This window comes from Panthera pardus, unplaced genomic scaffold (genome assembly GCF_024362965.1).
Source record: "Panthera pardus isolate Hobbes unplaced genomic scaffold, ASM2436296v1 HiC_scaffold_2, whole genome shotgun sequence".
NCBI classification, from domain to species: domain Eukaryota; kingdom Metazoa; phylum Chordata; class Mammalia; order Carnivora; family Felidae; genus Panthera; species Panthera pardus.
The window spans coordinates 124,444,598-124,463,495 of NW_026526765.1; the positions used below are offsets into that span (position 1 = coordinate 124,444,598).

An 18,898-nucleotide genomic window follows, 5' to 3' on the forward strand; every position below is an offset into this window, starting at 1 on the left:
TTTTATTTTTATTTTTAAAAAACACTTATTTATTTATTTTTGAGAGTGAGAGAGCACAAGTCAGGGAGGGGCAGAGAGAGAGGGGGGGAGACAAAGAATCTGAAGCAGGCTCAAGCCTCCCAGCTGTCAATGCGGAGCCCTACACTGGGCTTGAACCCACAAACCGTAAGATCATGACCTGAGCTGAAGTTGGATGCTTAACTGATTAAGCCACCCTGGTGCCCCTAGGTAAATTTTAATGTATACTCATGTTTGCAGAACTATACATCAAAAGGTTAATTGGCAGGGGCGTCTGGGTGGCTCAATTGGTTTAGTCTCCGACTATTGTTTTAGGCTCAGGTCATAATCTCACAGTTGTGAGATCGTATCCCACATCAAACTGTGGTCTGGGTGTGGAGCTTGCTTGAAATTCTCTCTCTCCTCCCCTCTACCCCTCCCCTACTTGCACTTGCTCTTTCTCACTCTCTTTCTCTCTCTCTCTCAAAAAAAAGTTAATTGGCATTCTTACATTCTTATAAAGTTCATTTATAAGATTTTGTGCTTTGCCTTCGTAAACCTTGGAATTCAGAAATGAAAATTTCAGTATCTTTTTATGGGCTGTTGATGCTACGGCTTTATTTTTGTGAGTTCATTGGTTTCTCATGGTTTGTTCTTTTTGGGTGTAGTGCAGGATAAAAGGTGTAGTGTTTGAGGAAGAGCTCTGAGTTTAGGGTTTTGAGATTAGTCTCTACAACTTCATTCTGTGGATGCCTTATTGTTGAGGAAATGGGCCCTCAGCTGACTGACTACAGGTGGTTCATAACATTTCCCTTCTTTCATCCATTGAATCCAGTAATTTGCAAAATATTTGTTGGGCAGTCCATTACGTTTTCACTAGCTAGGTTCCACTAAAGAGGAGGAAAATGTGGGGTGCCAGAGTGGCTCAGTTGGTTAACTGTCTGACACTTGATTTCAGCTCAGGAAAAATGTACGTTGTGGAAGTGTCAGAATTGTTGGGCAGGGAAAAGTAGAATTTATGCTTTGGGTCATAAGAAAGTTCTATTAAAGTAAAAATTGTTTTAAAGTACCAGAGCACAATAGATATTGACAAGTTCTCTTTCTTTTCCCTCCCCTTGCCCTATAAATGATGCATTTAATGTTTTAAAGACTTGTAGTTATTATTACTTACTGACTTTCTAGTTGTAAAGAATCTTTCACTTTATTCTTATCATAGTTATAGGGTATTCCCAAGTTAATAGGAAGAGTGAAGAAAGGCTTTTGCTTTTGGCTTGAAAGGGATGTATGATTTTTCTTCTGTTTTAATATATATTTACTTTTTGAGATGATTGTTTTTAAAATTATAGTTTTGGAGTATAGAAATTATCATAATTTTAGATTTGAAAAATTAACCACTAATGGTTTTATGAATATGGGTAATAAATGAACAGTAGTAGTATTGTACTTTTTGTGTACTGTTTTATCAATTTCATATTAGTCATAACATATCTCCAGATAGGGTAGTATGACTAATGCAAACAGATTGGTTTTTCTGCTTTATGTTGGAGTAGGCTTAAATATTTCTACAGGAGTGCTACTCGGATTCAAAATTTTGTCCCCTTATCCCTCTGTCCTGCAAAATTGCACAGACTTGGGAAGAAATTTGTGGACTCTTGATTAGGTCTCTCCTTGTCAGTCGTGACCTCATGTTGCAGCCTGCTTCCGTTTAGACTGCAGCTCTGATAATTGCTCAGCAGTTTTTATAAGCCCATCACCATCCTTTATGGTGTTTGAAGTCTCTTTACCTGATGTTTTTGTTGGGAGATGCCATGGGTTCAGAATGGCTTGCAGAACTCTGTTGCACAGGTAAAGTGATCCTTATCAGATTTAATTGAAGCAGAGCTGCAGTACTTTTATGAAGTGTTATTTATAACATTAAATATTTGTAATTGAGAAATTAAAATAATGGTAGTTCCCTATGATCACTGTATTTGAATTACAAAATACTTATAATTGGAATAAATGGCTGCAAGATTGATTTTATGTAATACTCTCAAGAAGATTACATGCTTGTGGGCAGATTTAAAAATAGAGTTAACAGAAGGGAGAAAAAGGTCAGAGAATGACTGTATTCTTTTTTTTTTTTTGTAATCTTTTAATATTATACTTGACTACGGACTTTAAAATATGTATGACCCTTGTAATTTATTGTTGCTTCTGTTAGTCTGGTCTTCTTTGGGGGTTTAGTGAAAATCCCCATCAGGTGGGTTTTGTGGCATCTGTCCATATAGTACCTAAATAATTGACTTTAAATCTGTAAGCAGTTATTTTTCTTTTGTCTTTATTTATCAGAACTCACATCCTCTTGATTCCTATGCTATTTTGTTGCTGTTACAGATGGCATAATTGTATTGATAAATCCTTTTTACAACCATAGATGTGTGTTAGCCATGGTTTGTGCATAAGTGCTTTCTACCCAAAGAAATTGGCTAAGTCTGAAAATAATAAATTCTTTGAAGTCTGAAAACTAAATCATTCCTTTGTCCTTTACAAGGTCAGAGAACGAATTTGTACAGTCAACTTCTGTAGCCTCGTGAGTGACAATCTGACTTATAAAGTATAAAATCTATTTGATTTATTTACTAAGGCTTTTTGGGGTAGGGAGAGGGTCTGTTGAAAGCAGTTGTTTGATTGTCCCTCCATATCTTTAGGGCTAAAGAACCTTTACTCTTACACTAATAATCTAGCTCATTGATTACTACATATAGATATATACAAATACATATATACATGTATTTGTAATTTAATCCCAGTATCATTTAAAAGGGATAGGAAACAAAAGATCAACTCTGTCGATCTATCCAACATAAGACCATTAGAATTCTTGCTTTTTTTTTTTGCTCTTTTGGATAACTGGAAGATTATATTAAAGTTCAGTCATTTCGGAAGCTAGAAATAAATCTAGCAACTTTAACTTCTAGTATGGATAAGAATTGTCAGTGGTATTTATAAAAAAAATGTAGACTTTTGGGGAGTGCCTGGGTGGCTCAGTCGGTTAAATGTCCGACTTCAGCTCAGGTCATGATCTCATGGTTTGTGGGTTCGAGCCCCATATCAGGCTCTGTGCTGACAGCCCAGACAGAGCATGGAGCCTGTTTCGGATTCTGTGTCTCCTTTTGTCTCTGCCCCTCTCCTGCTTGTGCTGTCTCTCTCTCTCTCAAAAATAAATATTAAAAAAAAAAAAAGTAGACTTTTGGACCCTACCTCCTCTGGGAGGGCCTCAGAAATCTGTTTTTTAAAAGGTTTAAAAAAAATTGGGAAATAAATCATGCACACAGAAATAGGCATCAACGTATATAGCAAAGCAAGTTAGTCAAAGCACATATCTTTGTAACCACCATCCGCATCTAGAATAAACCCTGATAGCACCCCAGTAGGTCTCACAGTCCTGATCTCCTCTCTCCCCTCTAATGGTAACCACTATGCTAACTTTTTGACACTAGTTTTTAGCTTTATGAAAATTAAATGTCACTGTGTATATATTTTTGATTCAGCTGCTTTCACTAAACATTGTATGTGAGATTTGTCCATGTCTTAGGTCTTTGTGGTTCATTTTATTGCTGTAAAGTATTCCATCCTAAGATTACACATCAGTGATCCAATTTAATATTGGCAGACCTTTGGATTATTTTTACTTGTTGATTATTTATTTTTGTTGTGTACATTTTTTTTTTTTAAGTTTATTTTCTGAGAGAGAGAAAAAGCGCAAGTGAGGGAGGGGCAGAAAGGGGGACAGAAGATCCAGAGCGGGCTCTGCGATGACAGCTCATGGACCATGAGATCATGAACCGAGCCAAAGTCGACGCTTAACCAACTGAGCCACCCACGTGCCCCTGTCGTGTACATCCTTATATACATCTTCTGGTGCACGTATGCATGTACATGAAGACATAAATTTGACTTTTAACTTTTGTAAATATTACCAAATTGTTTCCCAAAGTGCTTGCCCCAATTTACACTAACAGTGCATGAGCATTCCCAGTGCTTCGCATCTTTGCCAACACTTGGTATTAACAGTTTTGGAGGATATATAATATTATTTCCTTGTCATTTTAATAGGTTCATCCCCTTTTCATGTGTGTATTATCAGTTAATTCTTTTGTGAAATAGCTGTTCTGTTTCTTGATTTTCTACTGTTTTTTTTTTCCTTGTTGAATTGTAGGAGCCCTTTAAAAGTATGCATTGGAAATATCTTTTCATTTTATGTTGTGCCTTTTCCTTCTCATATTGTGTCTTCTGAAGAATGATTCTTTTTTTTTTTAATTTTTTTTAATTTTTTTTAATGTTTATTTATTTTTGAGACAGGGAGAGACAGAGCATGAAAGGGGGAGGGTCAGAGAGAGGGAGACACAGAATTGAAACAGGCTCCGGGCTCTGAGCTGTCAGCACAGGGGCCCGATGCGGGGCTCGAACTCACGGACCGCGAGATCGTGACCTGAGCCGAAGTCGGCGCTCAACCGACTGAGCCACCCAGGCGCCCCACGAAGAATGATTCTTAATTTCATTCAGGTTTACTGTTCTTTTCCCTTTGTGGTTAATGCTTTTGGGGTTCTGTTTAAGGAATCTTTTTCTAAATATGTATTTCTGTATTATCTTTTTTTTACCATAAAAATAAATTTTATTTGTTTTATTTTTTTATTACGTTTAAAATTTCAATTTCAGTTTAGTTAACATTCCTATATTACCTTCTAAGAACTGTATCATTTCACATTTCTTGTTTAGGTGTATAATCTACATTATATTGTCCTTGTGTGTGAGATGGTGCCAACTTATTTTTTTCAATATGAGTTAACAGATTGTCCGAGTACTCATTTTTGGAAAGACTGCCATTTTCCCTGCTTTCTGTAGTACCAGCTTTGTTCCTTATCAAGTGTGTATTCATGGGTACATTTCTGTTCTGTTTTTCTTTTTTTTTTAAACAACTTTTTTTAACGTTTATTTATTTTTGAGACAGAGAGAGACAGAGCATGAACACGGGAGGGTCAGAGAGAGGGAGACACAGAATCTGAAACAGGCTCCAGGCTCTGAGCTGTCAGCACAGAGCCCGACGCGGGGCTCGAACTCACAGACCGCGAGATCATGACCTGAGCTGAAGTCGGCCGCTTAACCGACTGAGCCACCCAGGCGCCCCATGTTTGTTTTTTCTTGTGCCAGTGCTATGTTATTTATTTTTGCTTTATTGTTTTTGGGGTCTGGGGTGGGGTATAGATCTCCAATAAAATAGCACTGTCACCCCAGGACAGTGTGATATAGGTGGTCCATGGATCAAATCCTTGTTTTAGGGGTCGTAAGAAAGCCTCCACATTCTGGCTTAATCTTTACTAGCCTGTGTGTGTATAGCCTGTGTGTGTATAATTATAAAAACATGCTATTTTAAAAATTATTTATATATAATTATTTATATATATTTTATCTTAATCTTTAGATTTGCATTTCTAGTAAGTTTTCTTATATCCATGTATCTATTAGCATTTTAATAATCTAATCTGATGGGAAAAGGTGAGAAAATTCTTCTGAGAAGTTAAATAAGTAGTTGCCTAACAATGGCAGATTTGAAAAATAACAGAGGATATATACTCCCACAAAAGTTAAAACATGATACTAGGCTTTAGTAACAGACTGATGGACTAAGTAGTTGAGAATTAGAACTTGTTGAGATTTTGGTGTACAGTACAGGAAAAGCTCACCAGAAGCCACAAATTAAATGGGGAAGGGAAGGATGTTGGATTTATATGTTTTCTTCACACCATTTGATATACTACACTGTCAGGTATTAAAAACAAAATACTTCTAATCATGTAAGTATGTAATGTGTGTAAGCTTAGAAATTGCAAGTACTACTGAGGAAAATATAATCAGACCATGTAAAGATATATCTTCAATAATTAAATAGGCAACCCGTAAAGGAAATGAAAAATATAAACAACAAATCATTGTAGCAAAATATCAGAAAAAGACTTAATCTTAGTTGACATTTAAGCACTCTGGAGGAATACCTTCATTTATCTTTTCTTGTTTTGTTTTGTTTTGTTTTGTTTTGTTTTGTTTTGTTTGCGGAAGTCACTAAGTGTTAACTTTCAGCTCATTTGAAACTACTAGAAATGGACCCATGGCTAAACTCTTTTTGTGCACGTATATGTGATTTTTCTCCCCAGTGTTTCCTTCAGAAATGAACTTCCCAAAAACATCATTAAAATTTGAAAAATTTTTAAGTATTTCCCTTGAGGGTATCAGCATGAAAGCATTTAGAACTAAGAATAATCTGTTCATGAAAACTAGCATAATACTGGCTGTTAAAATTTTTTTTTATAAAGCTGAGAGATGTTATGTGTGCCAAACCAGAGTGGCTTACTGTTGTCTGATAAAGCAGTTGTGCAATTTGCTACTCATATGCTTACTGTAAGGGAGACCTGAAGATTACTGCATGAATGGTAAATGATGTTATTTGGTTTCCTGCAGAGAATCCTGAGAATATTCATCTGATAGACTTTGTTTCTTATGTTGGTTAGAGTTTGTGTTGGCACATTTACAGGGGATCTTTCATAAAACTGATTTAAATTTACTTTTTAAAAGTGACTCTTCATTGAGTCACAGACATACAGAAAAGTTCACAAATCATAAGGTTATTGAATTCTCAAAAACTCAACTAGTATAACCACCACCTGGGTTACTTGTTCCTTCTCAAATTCTTCCATCTCCCTTTTTGCCAAAAGTAGCTGCTCTGTGGCTTCTGTTGCTATAGATTACTTTTTTCTGTTAACTATTTTTTTCTTTAAAAATCAACTTTGAGCAGCATCTGGGTGGCTCAGTCAGTTAAACATCCTAACTCTTGATTTTGACTCAGGTCATGATCTCACTCTTCGTGGGATTGAGCCCCACATTGGGCTCTGTACCGACGTTGTGGAGCCTGCTTGGGATTCTCTCTCTCCCTCTCTTTTTCTCTCTCTCTGCCCCTCCCCTGCTCTCTTTCTCTCTCAAAATAAATAAACATTTTTAAAAAATCAACTTTGAGGCTGTAATTTTCACTCAATAAAATGCACTTTATAAACGTACACATTTGCATGTATGTGTTTACAACCACCACTGTCAAGACACAGACTGTTTACCATCACCCAACAGTCTGGCCCCATGTCACGACTGATATCCTTTCTGTCACTGTATTGATTAGTTATTAAAAAAATTTTTTTTAATGTTTATTTTTGAGAGAGAGTGAGTGCAGGAGAGTCAGAGAGAGAGGGAGACACAGAATCTGAAGCAGGTTCCAGGCTCTGAGCTATCAGCACAGAACCTGATGGGGGCTGAAACCCACAAGCTGAGAGATCATGACCTGAGCTGAAGTCGGACATTTAACCGACTGAGCCACTCAGGCGCCCCGCTGTATAGATTAGTTTTGCCTGTTTTAGAATTTCATGTAAATGGAATCCCCTCTAGTAGGTACTCTTTTGTGTCTGGCATCTTTGCTTGGCATAATGTTGAGATTCATGTTCTTGGCATTTTTCAGTTGTTTGTGCCTTTTATTTAAAAAAAATGCTGAGTGTATTCCGTCGTAGGATGTCCTACAATTTGTTTCTGTATTCACCTGTTTGCGTTGATACCTTTGGCTATTACGAATAAAGCTGCTATGCTTGTGCAAGGATTCCTATGGAATTATACTTTCACTTCTCTTGATTAAATACCCAGGAGTTACAATTGTGGGCTCATTTGGGAAGTTTTTTTTTTTTTTTTTTAAAGATTTTATTTTTAAATAATCTCCACACCCAACATAGGGCTCAAACTCATGTCCCCGAAATCAAGAGTTGCTGGCTCTGCCAACTAAGCCAGCCAGGTGTGCCCCCGCCTGTTATTCCCCCATTTGGTAAGTTTTATAAGAAAGTGCCAAACTGGTTGCCTGGGTGGCCCAGTTGATTAAGCGTCTGACTTGAACATGAGTTCGAGCCCCGCGTTGGTCTCTGTGCTGACAGCTCGGAGCCTGGAACGTGCTTCGGATTCTGTGTCTCCCTCTCTGATCCCTCCCTGACTCTCTCTCTCTCTCTCTCTCTCTCTCTCTCTCTCAAAAATAAACAAACATTTTTTAAAAAAGTGCCAAACTGGCTTCCAAAGTAGTTGGAACATTGTACATTTCCACCAGCAGTATATAAAGTTCTAGTTGCTTCACATCCTCACCAACACTTTATTTTAAACGTTGTAGTGGTGTCCACATTTCATTGTGGGTGTCAGTTGAACTTTTAACTATGGTAAAAATGGGATTATTTTGTCTATTTTTATAAGTATCAGTAGATACTGTGGTGCAGAATTGGCTGAGGAAGGTCTGCTACTGGCACAGTGAATGAAATAGTCTGATTTTAGTATCCATTTTGCCTTTTTTTGTGACTTGAATGGTAGCACATGCTGTTACTGTTGGCAGGGAGTACGGAATGAGCACTGATGCCTTCATACTATCCTAGATGAGGTGCTTTTGTTGGGCTAGTAGTCTACTTTTTTCCCCTTCAGCCTTGGAATAGGTCAGTGTTTCTTCACTTGAGCACCAAATGAAGTAGTTGCCTATACACATGGGTATGTATAGTTTTTGTATGAAAAATAAATTCTTTAGAAAATTAGCATCACATTGTGCCAGAGATGAACATGTAACTTAGTGCATGCTCTCCTGGTTGTGTCGAGGTCATGCAAATGTGGCAGTTTTCAATACTTCATGAAGTTAATATTGAAAAGTTTTAATAGCTTTTTTCTTTCTTTGATTACAGTGCCCATTTATCTCCCATCAGCATCTTACCAGCCTCTGCAGAGTAAGTAGTATACTTAGAGAAGACAAATCGGTTTTTAATATAAAAATATTACTAAACTGTGGAAATTAAAATCATGGTATATTATGCTTACTGTAGAGGAAGGACTGTACATAAGTTAGTGAAACCTAGTTAATATTTTATATACTGCAGTAGGAACAAATACATATGTATATGTCTCTTTAAGAAGTAGACTTCATGTAAAAAATATGGACAGGGTCCTTACAGTTTTCTTTGATTTAGCTAAGTATTGACAAATTGTTTTGCGTTATAAATGTAGCTTTGCAAAGTCTATTTAAATGGTTTTCTGTATAGTTGCGAGGAATGAATACTGGGACAGCTGATCCTTCCCACCTTGGTAGTAATAGTGATAGTATGGTTGATTTGTCTATTATTTTGGGCAAATTTCTTTTAAAAATTTAACCTAGTATCATGTATTCCTTTTGTATGTTTCTTTTTGTATGCTAGCTTATACATTTCAGTACCCTGATAATTTGTTTTACTAGTCATTGGTTTTAATGTTTATATTTATGTGGCCAAATGCCCAGTTAGGGTGACTGCTTCTTACTAAAATGTGTTCTGTTTTGTAGCATTTTGGAAAGAACAATTAGAGCAGCTGTGGAACAGCATCTTTTTGATCTGCAGAGCAGCATAGATCATGATTTTAAGAATTTACAGCAGCAAAGTCTGGTGTGTAATAATGAAGCAGAAAGTATTAATTGTGATGGGGAAGGATCTAATAACCAGTAAGAAACTTTTACAACATTTTACTGTTATTTATTGTTATAAAATGTTTGATTATCTTCTAAAAACCATAGTTTACTTAAAATGGGATCTTGGGGATTTCTGAAAGTGTGTGTGGAAAGTGACTGTATAAATTTGTATGTAAATTGTATATAGTTAATACTGAAAATCTAAATTTTCCATTAAGATGGTAGACATTAAGTCCAATACTGCCAGGTTTTCCTCCCTGAGCACCAGATGAAGTAGTGAGCTTAGCTTTAGGGACTATGTTGTATGAAAAATAACTTAAAAAACCTTAAAGACCCATACTGTGTGCAACACATGGTCTCACCATGAGAGACATGAAGTGATCTAGACAGCAAGGTACGGGGACACCAGATTGACTTTGCTTGTATTGCATAGTCATTAAGTGAAATAGTGAGCAGAATCATCCTTTGCTTTTTAAATTTTATCCCCTGTCACAAGCTACTACCCTGCTGGCCTCCCTGCATACTTTTTTTTAGGTTAGTTGTTAGTAGTTGAATTTTGTATAAGTTAAAAGTATGTCTGTGCTGTGTGATGTTATTCCACTTTTCATTGCACTTGTTACTTTTAAATGGATAAAAAGCCTCATCTCCTTTCCTGTTACCTCAGCCCTGCACTTGAGGGATAAATACGTGCCTTTCTCTGAGACCATAATGCAGTGATTTCATAGTTTTTATTTACCAGTTTTTATTTGGAGGACAGATGAGAAAGATGTATGCAAATTTGGAGGGTTCATAGGAGGTAAAAAAAAAAAAAAAGATTGGGTAGAGTGTTTCTTTTTTTCTTTTTTTTTAAATTAGATTTTTAAAAGGCCAAGTGTGTATAGTGCATTAGAATAGCTATTAAATATGAATTGAAACCAAAAAAAATTAATGGATATGAAAACCAAGAGTTGCAATATGTTTATTTTAGGAATGCCATATTGTACAACTTGCAGGTGTGCTCTGTAGTCTGAAGAGATGGCATCACCAGCCTGTGGAGCTTTGTGGCCCTGATTTGTGTTGCTTTGAAGGCATGATTGGAACTGATAAAACTGGATTGCTTAAAAGCATTGCTTTTAAGAGTATTGGGCCAAATATGAAGGAAAACAGTATCTGAAAATAGCAGTAATTAAAAGTTGGAAATAGTAGGAAAGTAGTCCAAAGGTTATAATTCATATAAGTAGATTCCTTGGCGTTAGTCTTTAGTTTAGCTAGAGATCCTGAAAATCTATGCCCATGCTCACACAATAACCTTATTTTTATCTCTGAGGAAATAACTCATGTTCTATCATTGATGGTGGTATTGTCTTTGTAAATGAAAGCCTACTGCAGTATTTTGCATATTCTGAATAAATTATGTAACATGCAAAATTTGTAGTAGGAAACTACTGTTGTACTTGATAAAGTGTTGGACACTGTGGTGTTTAGTGTTTAGTGCTAGACTTGTATTTTAATTGAAACAGATGATTATAATTGAGAGTATGCATTTGTAAGGGAAATTATTTTGGCACATAAATTATTCTTTCAGCTGTTCATTTGTTTATGAAAATTTTCAAAGGGAATAACAAACAAGGTAGTTTTCTCGAAGCATTCTCTGGAGAGACAAAAATAAACTTAGTGTGTTTAATAATCTAATTGACAAAATGAATAAAGTGTGGAGTTTTATGAAAAGGACTCATTATCTTAACAAGTGGAAGTTTCAGATCATTATTGATATTTATTTATTTTAAAAGCATTACATATTCAACATTTGGCCTGATCTGATTTTTTATCTTCATTACTAGGGTTGATATTGCTGATGATATTATTAATGCCAGTGACAGTAACAGTAACAGAGACTGTTCAGAACCTGTGGCTAGCACTAATTTAGACAGTGAAGTTATGCAGCAAGATTTTGTATTTGAGGATGAAGAAAATAACCAGGTAAGACATGGAAAGAATAAAAGATCTTTGGGTTAGGTGTGCTAGACCTGCAACTCTGATTGCTTTGTGTATTCCTTTCATACCAGAAGTCATAGTTCATTATTGTTGACACACATTTTTTTTGATTATGAGTCCCAAGAACATACACTCTATCAGTAAAGATCAGGAACCATCATTGGGTAGAGAAGTAGATATAAAATATTTAAAAATATTTTCCTGAAAGGAAACAAATGACATTGTTAGCTGAGGTGGTTGGTGGTATTATGGTTGTATTTTGTTCTTTTTAAAAGCTTTTTTTTTTCTAATTTCCAATTTTTTCCTGAAGAACGCGGGATCTTTTCATAGAGAAAACCCATGAACATCATTTTGAAAGTAGATTGTGGGGCGCCTGGGTGGCTCAGTCAGTTAAGCATCTGACTTCACCTCAGGTCCTGATATCGTGGTCTGCAGTCCATGGGTTTGAGCCCCACATCAGGTTTTGTGCTGACAGCTTGGAGCCTGGAGCCTGCTTCGGATTCTGTGTCTCCCTCTCTCTGCCCCTTACCCACTACTCTCTCTCTCTCTCTCTCTCTCTCAAAATAATAAATAAACATTAAAAATTTTTTTAAAAAGTAACTAAATTGTTTTCACTGTCATAAATTGTCCATGGTTGCATTGCTTTTAAAGTAACGTCAATAAATATACAAATTGGGGTGTCTGGTAGTTCAGTCTATTAAGTGTCTGACACTTGATCTCAACTCAGGTCTTGATCTCAAAGAGTCGTGAGTTCAAGCCCAGCTTTGGGCTCTGTGCTGGGCATGAAAAAGAAATAAATAAAAAATAAATAAACACACACACACGTATATACATATACGTACACAAAGCAGTATCTTTTTTTTTAATTATATCTTTTATTTTTTAAAATTTGCATCCAAATTAGTTAGCATATAGTGCAACAATGATTTCAGGAGTAGATTCCTTAGTGACCCTTACCTATTTAGCCTATCCCCTCTTCCACAACCCCTCCTGTAACCCTCAGTTTGTTCTCCATATTGAAGAGTCTCCTATGTTTTGTCCCCCCTCCCTGTTTTTATATTATTTTTGTTTCCCTTCCCTTATGTTCATCTGTTTTGTCTCTTAAAGTCCTCATATGAGTGAAGTCATATGATTTTTGTCTTTCTCTGACTAATTTCACTTAGCATAATACCTCCAGCTCCATCTACATAGTTGTAAATGGCAAGATTTCATTCTTTTTGATTGCCAAGCAATCCTCCGTTGTATATATATATACCACATCTTCTTTATCCATTCATCCATGCAGTATCTTTGTACAACATGTTTCACAGTTTAGTTTTGATAACTTTTTAAAATAAGATTCTTAATGGATAAGGAAGTTTTTATTCAGCATGTTTTCATTCTAAGTCATGAACTAAAGTGTAGGTATAATAAAGAACTTAGGGTCTGTCGACTGAGATTTGTATTCTGGCTTTGCCTTTTAATAGCAGTGTGACTTTGGCCAAGTTACCTAACTTTCCTTATCTGCTCCTTGATTTTCTTTAGACAGGTAGGGAGTAATACTTCTGTTAGAGGATTATTGTAAGTATCCAGAGAAGTAGAAGTATAAAATTATTTTATAAACTAGGAAACGTTCACTGAAGTTAAGTTGCTCCTGTTATTTTTACTCCACTTGTATATTACTTATATATTAATGCTTTTACTTATGCTGGTATATTAGATAAATCCCTTTTCATGTAGTAGTCTCCTTGCCCTTTTCTGGATTTTCAATTTCTGCCTGTCTACTGGATCATTCCCATCAGTGTAAAATGTTATTTTCCCATGTGTAGGAAATAATTCTCTCTTGACTCTTCACCCCCCTGTATGTAGTTAATCCCCTATTTTTTGCTTCCCCCTCTAATAAAATTACTTGAATTGTCTCTTTTCTTTAATTCTTCTTCTCTTTCTACTCTCTCTTAAACCTACTTCTGGTAACCTTTTGCCCCATCATTCCTCTGAAACTGCCTTTGCAAGGTACCAATGATGTCTCTTGCACATTTTACTTGACCTTTGAAATTTGGAACAGCCCAGTGCCCATTTCTCAGATTGTTTATTTTCATTCACTCATTTGGTAATATCATTTCGTCTAATGGTTTTGAAATACTGTCTACCTGTAAAGATTTCCAAATTTATATCTCTAGTTGAGGCCTTTCTCTTGAATTTGATTCCTATATCGAGTTGTTATACTTAACATCTCCACCTGAATATCTTGTAAGCATTTTAAGCTTTACAGGCGCCAAACTGAATTTATAATCTTGTCCACATGGCTGTTCTTCTTTTTGTCTTTAAAATCTCAGTAAAGGGCAATTTCTCCTTCCATATGCATAGACCAAAAGCCTTGGGTCATCCTTGATTTCTTTCGCTGCACATCCCATTCTTTACAGAGTCCTGTTGGCAATACCTTCAAAGTTTATCTGGCATCTGACCACTTTTTACCATTTTCATTGCCACCCTGTAGGTCCATATCAATATCATTTCTCCTAGATTAATAGATTAATATAGTCTTGGTAACTGATATCATCTTTGCCTTCCTGTGGTCTGTTCTTAGCACAGCAGCCAGAGTGATTGTTTTAAAAGGAAAATTAGAGAATTTTCCTTTCCTTTCTCTTCTCAGAACCTTCCATTGCCATCTAGGTATAAAAATAGAGGAATAGGTACTGCAGAAACACTGAATGATAGCTTAGTCTTTTTCTTTTTCTTTTAGTTTTTTAATGTTTGTTTATTTTTGAGAGAGAGAGAGGCAGAGTGCAAACTGGGGAGGGGCAGAGAGAGAGGGAGACACAAAATCTGAAGTAGGCTCAGCACAGAGCCTGACGTGGGGCTTGAACTCATGAACCGTGAGATCATGACCTGAGCCGAAGTTGGTTGCTTAACCACCTGAGCCACCCAGGCCCCCTGACAGCTCAGTCTTAAGGTTAGCTATCTGGATTGCTGTTTTCCCAGGTGTCCTGTGGTTTGCTTCTTCCTCTCACCTTGTAGATGTTTGCTCAGTTTTACCTTTTCTGTAAGGCCAAATCTCCTCATCACTCTGTATTAGTATTAGCAGGTCTTCCCATTGACCCACCCCCATCTAGTCCCTGAAGTTTCGGTCCTTTTCCCCCTTGCCCTTGATAGTGTTATCGCTCTTGCACATATCTTTTAAATTAGTAGTTTACTGTCTGTCTCCCACCAGGGACTATAATCCCTCAACCTTTCATGAGGATTGAGATTTTTATTTGTTCATTATTGCATCCCATTATCTAGAACACATAGGTATTCATTAAGTATTTGTGGAATATGTGACGAATAAATGAGTAACATCTGGCACATAGTAGGCAACTAAATAAAATATATATATTTTTAAGTAGGCTCTACACCCTGTGTGGGGCTTGAATTTAAAACCCTCAGATCCAAGAGTCATGTGCTTTACTGACTGAGCTAGCCAGGTGCCCCTAAGTAAATGTGTTGAATGAAATTGGTGTATCATTTACTTTGTTAACAATGCAAGAATTATTTTTCCCCCAAACCTTTTTTTGTTGTTTTTTTAAGAGCAGTTTTAGGTTTACAACAAAATGGAGAGGGAGGTATGGTAATTTCCCCTATGCTCCCTGCCCCAACACAGGCACACTCCCACATTATCACCGTCACTCACCTGAATGGTACGTATTTTATCAAGGATGAACCTGCCTTGACACATCATAATCATTCACAGTCTAGTTTACCTTAATGTTCATTCCTAGTGTTGTGCATTTCATAGGTTTGGACAGATGTAAAATGACATGTATTCGTTATGATATTCATACTGTGGTTTTTAAACTGTCCTAAACATCCTCTGTGCTCTGTTTATTTCTCCCACCACCCCTGCAACCACAGATCTTTATTGTCTGCATAGTTTTGCCTTCTCCAGAATCGTATAGTTGGAATTGTACAGTATGTAGCCTTTTCATAATGGCTTCTTAGTAGTATGCATTTAAGTTACTTTCACATTTGCTTCATGGCTTGATAGCTCATTTTTTAGCGCTTAGTCATTGCCATTGCTGCAGTGTACCACAATTTATTTATCCATTCATCTACTGAAGGACACCTTGGTTGCTTGCAAGTTTTGGCAGTTATCAATAACACTGGTACTAATATCTGTGTAGACATAAGTTCTTCGCACCTTTGGGTAAATAATAAGCAGTATAATTGATAGGTCAAATGGTACACTTTTTATAAGAAACCTCCAACTGTCTTCCAAAATGGCTGTACCATTTTGCTTTCCTACCAGTAATGTTTAAGTTTTCCTCTTGCTCCACTACTTCACCCCAGTATTTGTTGTTGTCAGTGTTCCAGATTTTTGCAGTTCTAATATGTGTATAGTGATATTTCATTGTTGTTTTTAATTTGCAGTTTTCTTAATGTCATCATGATGTTGAGTATCTTTTCATACGCTTATTTGTCATCTGTATCTTTAATGAGTTCAGGCCTTCTGCCCATTGTTTTCCTCACGAACCCGAAGCCCCTTTTTTAATTGGGTTGTTTTCTGTTGAGTTTTAGGAGTTCTTCGTTTATTTTGAGTAACAGTCTTTTATCAGATCAGTCTTTAGCAAATAAATGGTTTTTTTAAATGTGCTACTAGATTTGTAGTAAATATTTAGAATTTTTGTACTGATAGGAGAGTGATCTGTAAATGGTACAATAGTTTGTACAGGAATTTGGACTGTTTTTGAGGGGTTGAAAGTGATCAGTAGCCTGATTAGAGATTATATCAAAATACTTGTTCTTATCAATAACTTTATCATAAATCAATCCATTTCAAGATTAGCAAGCTTTTATTGTTGATACCTAACAAACTTACATTTATTTATATCTTCCAAACAATGAGCGATTACTGAGATGTAATCTTCTTCAAGTGGAGTCCAGATGTATTTGGGAAGCTCTCGCAGAGCTAGATGATAGAGCACAAGAGATAGATGATTGTCACTTCAGTGTGTACTATTATGATATCTCCTCAGATTGTTTTTGTTTTTTCTTAACAGTTAGGAAAATACTTAAAACCTCTGCCAGGAAGCAGTCATTCAGTAACATGTTTGTTATGTTGTTTTTAAATCCCAGTCTCTCTTTATTTTTAAAAATGGTGATATAATTGGGCACCTGGGTGGCTCAGTCAGTTAAGCGTCTGACTTTGACTCAGGTCATGATCTTACAGTTCATGAGTTGAAGCCCCGCAGTGGGGTCTGTGCTGATAGGTCAGTGCCTGGAGTATGTTTAGATTCTGTGTTTCCCTCTCTCTTTGCCCCTCCCCTGCTTGCTCATGCGTACGCTCTGTCTCTCTCCCAAAAATAAATAAACATAAAAACATTTTTAAAAATTGTGATATAATTGACATATTATATTAGTTTCAAGTATGCAACATGATACTGTATATATTATGAAGTGATCACAGCCTGTGTAGTTAACATCCATCACCACACAGTTAAAAAACTTTATTTCTTGTGATGAGACTTGTAAGATCTCCTCTTAGCAACATTCAAATATACTATACAGAATTATTAAATATAGTCACTATGCTTTACATTATATCCCTGTATCTTATTTATTTTCTAATTGGAAGTTTGTACCTTTTTACTGCTTTCACACATTTTGCCTACCCCTGAGCCTCTACCTCTGGCAATGACAGATCTGTTCTCTGTATCTATGAAGTTGTTTTTGTTTTGTTTTTTAGATGTCACATATAAATGACATCATATGGCATATGTCTTTGTCTGACTTATTTCACTTAGCATAATGCACTCATGGTCCATCCATGTTGTGACAAATGGCAGGATTTCCTTCTTTTTTATGGCAAAATAATACTCCAAATATATAAATATATACACTGCATTTTCTTTATTCATTCATCCCTTGATAGACACTTAGGTTGTTTCCATGTTTTGGCTATTGTAAATAATGCTACAGTGAACATGGCGCTGCAGTTATCTTTTTGAATTAGTGTTTTGTTTCCTTTGGATAAATGTACACAAGTGGAATTGCTGATAATCATATGTTCTAATTTTAATTTTTTGAGGTACGTCCACACGGCTTTCCATAGTGGCTGGGTCACTTTACATTTTCACAACAGTGCACTATGGTTCCCTTTTCTCCACATCTTTGTGCCAATGTTTGCTCTCCCTCCCTCTTTCTCTCTTTTCCTTTCTTTCTTGAGTGCGAGGGGAGGAGGGGCAGAGGGAGAGAGAGAATCTTAAGCAGACTCCCTGCTCAGAGCGGAGCCTGAAGTGGGGCACAATCCCGTGTCCCTGGGATCATGACCTGAGCCTAAATCAATAGTCATATGTTCAGGGTGCCTAGGTGGCTCAGTTGGTTAAGTGGCTGACTCTTGATTTCAGTTCAAGTCATGATCTCGCAGTTTGTGAGATGAAGTCTCTCATTGGGTTCTGTGTTGACATTGTAGAGCCTGCTTGGGATTCTTTCTCTCCCCTTCTCTCTGCACCCCGCTCAAAATACATAAATAAACTTAAAAGAAGAGCTAGATGTTCAGCCAACTTGAGCCACCCATGCTCCCCAACACTTGTGATTTCTAGTCTTTTTGATAGTAGCCATTCTGCTAAGTGTGAGATGCTATCTTACTGTGGTTTTGATTCGTATTTCTCTGATGATTAGTGATGTTGAATACCTTTTCATGTACCTGTTAACCATCTGTATGTCTTCTTTGACAAATGTGTATTCAGATCCTCTGCCCATTTTTAAATTGCATTGTTTGGGTCTTTTTCCTGTTGAGTTGTATGAGTTCTTTATACATTTTGGATATTGACCTATTGTCAGATATATTGCTTGCCATTATTTTCTCCCATTCACTAGATTGCCTTTTCATTCTAATGATGGTTTTCTTTGCTGTGGAGACTTACCAGTTTTGACCACATTAATCAATGGAAGAAATTGGCTTATAATGAAGTATATTTAACATACTGTTTAGTGAGAGTTTACTAAGCAGATGAAATGTGAGAGTGGAATGAGAATATTTAGCTTACTTAAAAGAAGTAACTATTAGCATGCTTGAGTACTAGGTAAGTGGAGATGGGAAGATGCGGAACTAAACAGTGTGGAAGCTTCAATAATGGATGCATAAGGAATGGGTGGAGGCCAGAGAAATTACTGGAAATGCCCATCAGGCTTTAATTAGTTCCTGGCAGTAAGCTGTGACAGCCCCCAAAACATCAGCGTTATGATTATGTTGCAGCTGCTCCTCCCACTAGTACTGCCGCCGCCACCACTACCACCAGAGCTCTCTGGCTTACCTTAATTGAGACCACAGTGCCTGGACCTCCTTTTGAGGACGCTGATGTTTGTGGGGAAGGGATGGGGTCGGGGGGGAGAGTATGGGCTGTTTTGCCTGCTGATAGTTTAGAATAAAAAAGCTTT

General features: G+C 36.6%; 1 protein-coding gene across 13 annotated transcripts in view; it reads left to right on the plus strand.

The window, feature by feature from the left end:
* The window catches only part of FAM13B (family with sequence similarity 13 member B), an 86,729-nt gene that overhangs the window by 41,121 nt on the left and 26,710 nt on the right, over positions 1-18,898 (plus strand). For all 13 annotated transcript variants that reach the window (XM_019424252.2, XM_019424255.2, XM_019424258.2 and 10 more), the window contains 3 exons: positions 8,778-8,819; positions 9,407-9,562; positions 11,350-11,488. In XM_019424252.2, coding sequence (XP_019279797.1) covers positions 8,778-8,819; positions 9,407-9,562; positions 11,350-11,488 — 337 coding nt within the window. The remainder of the gene's footprint in view (positions 1-8,777; positions 8,820-9,406; positions 9,563-11,349; positions 11,489-18,898) is intronic.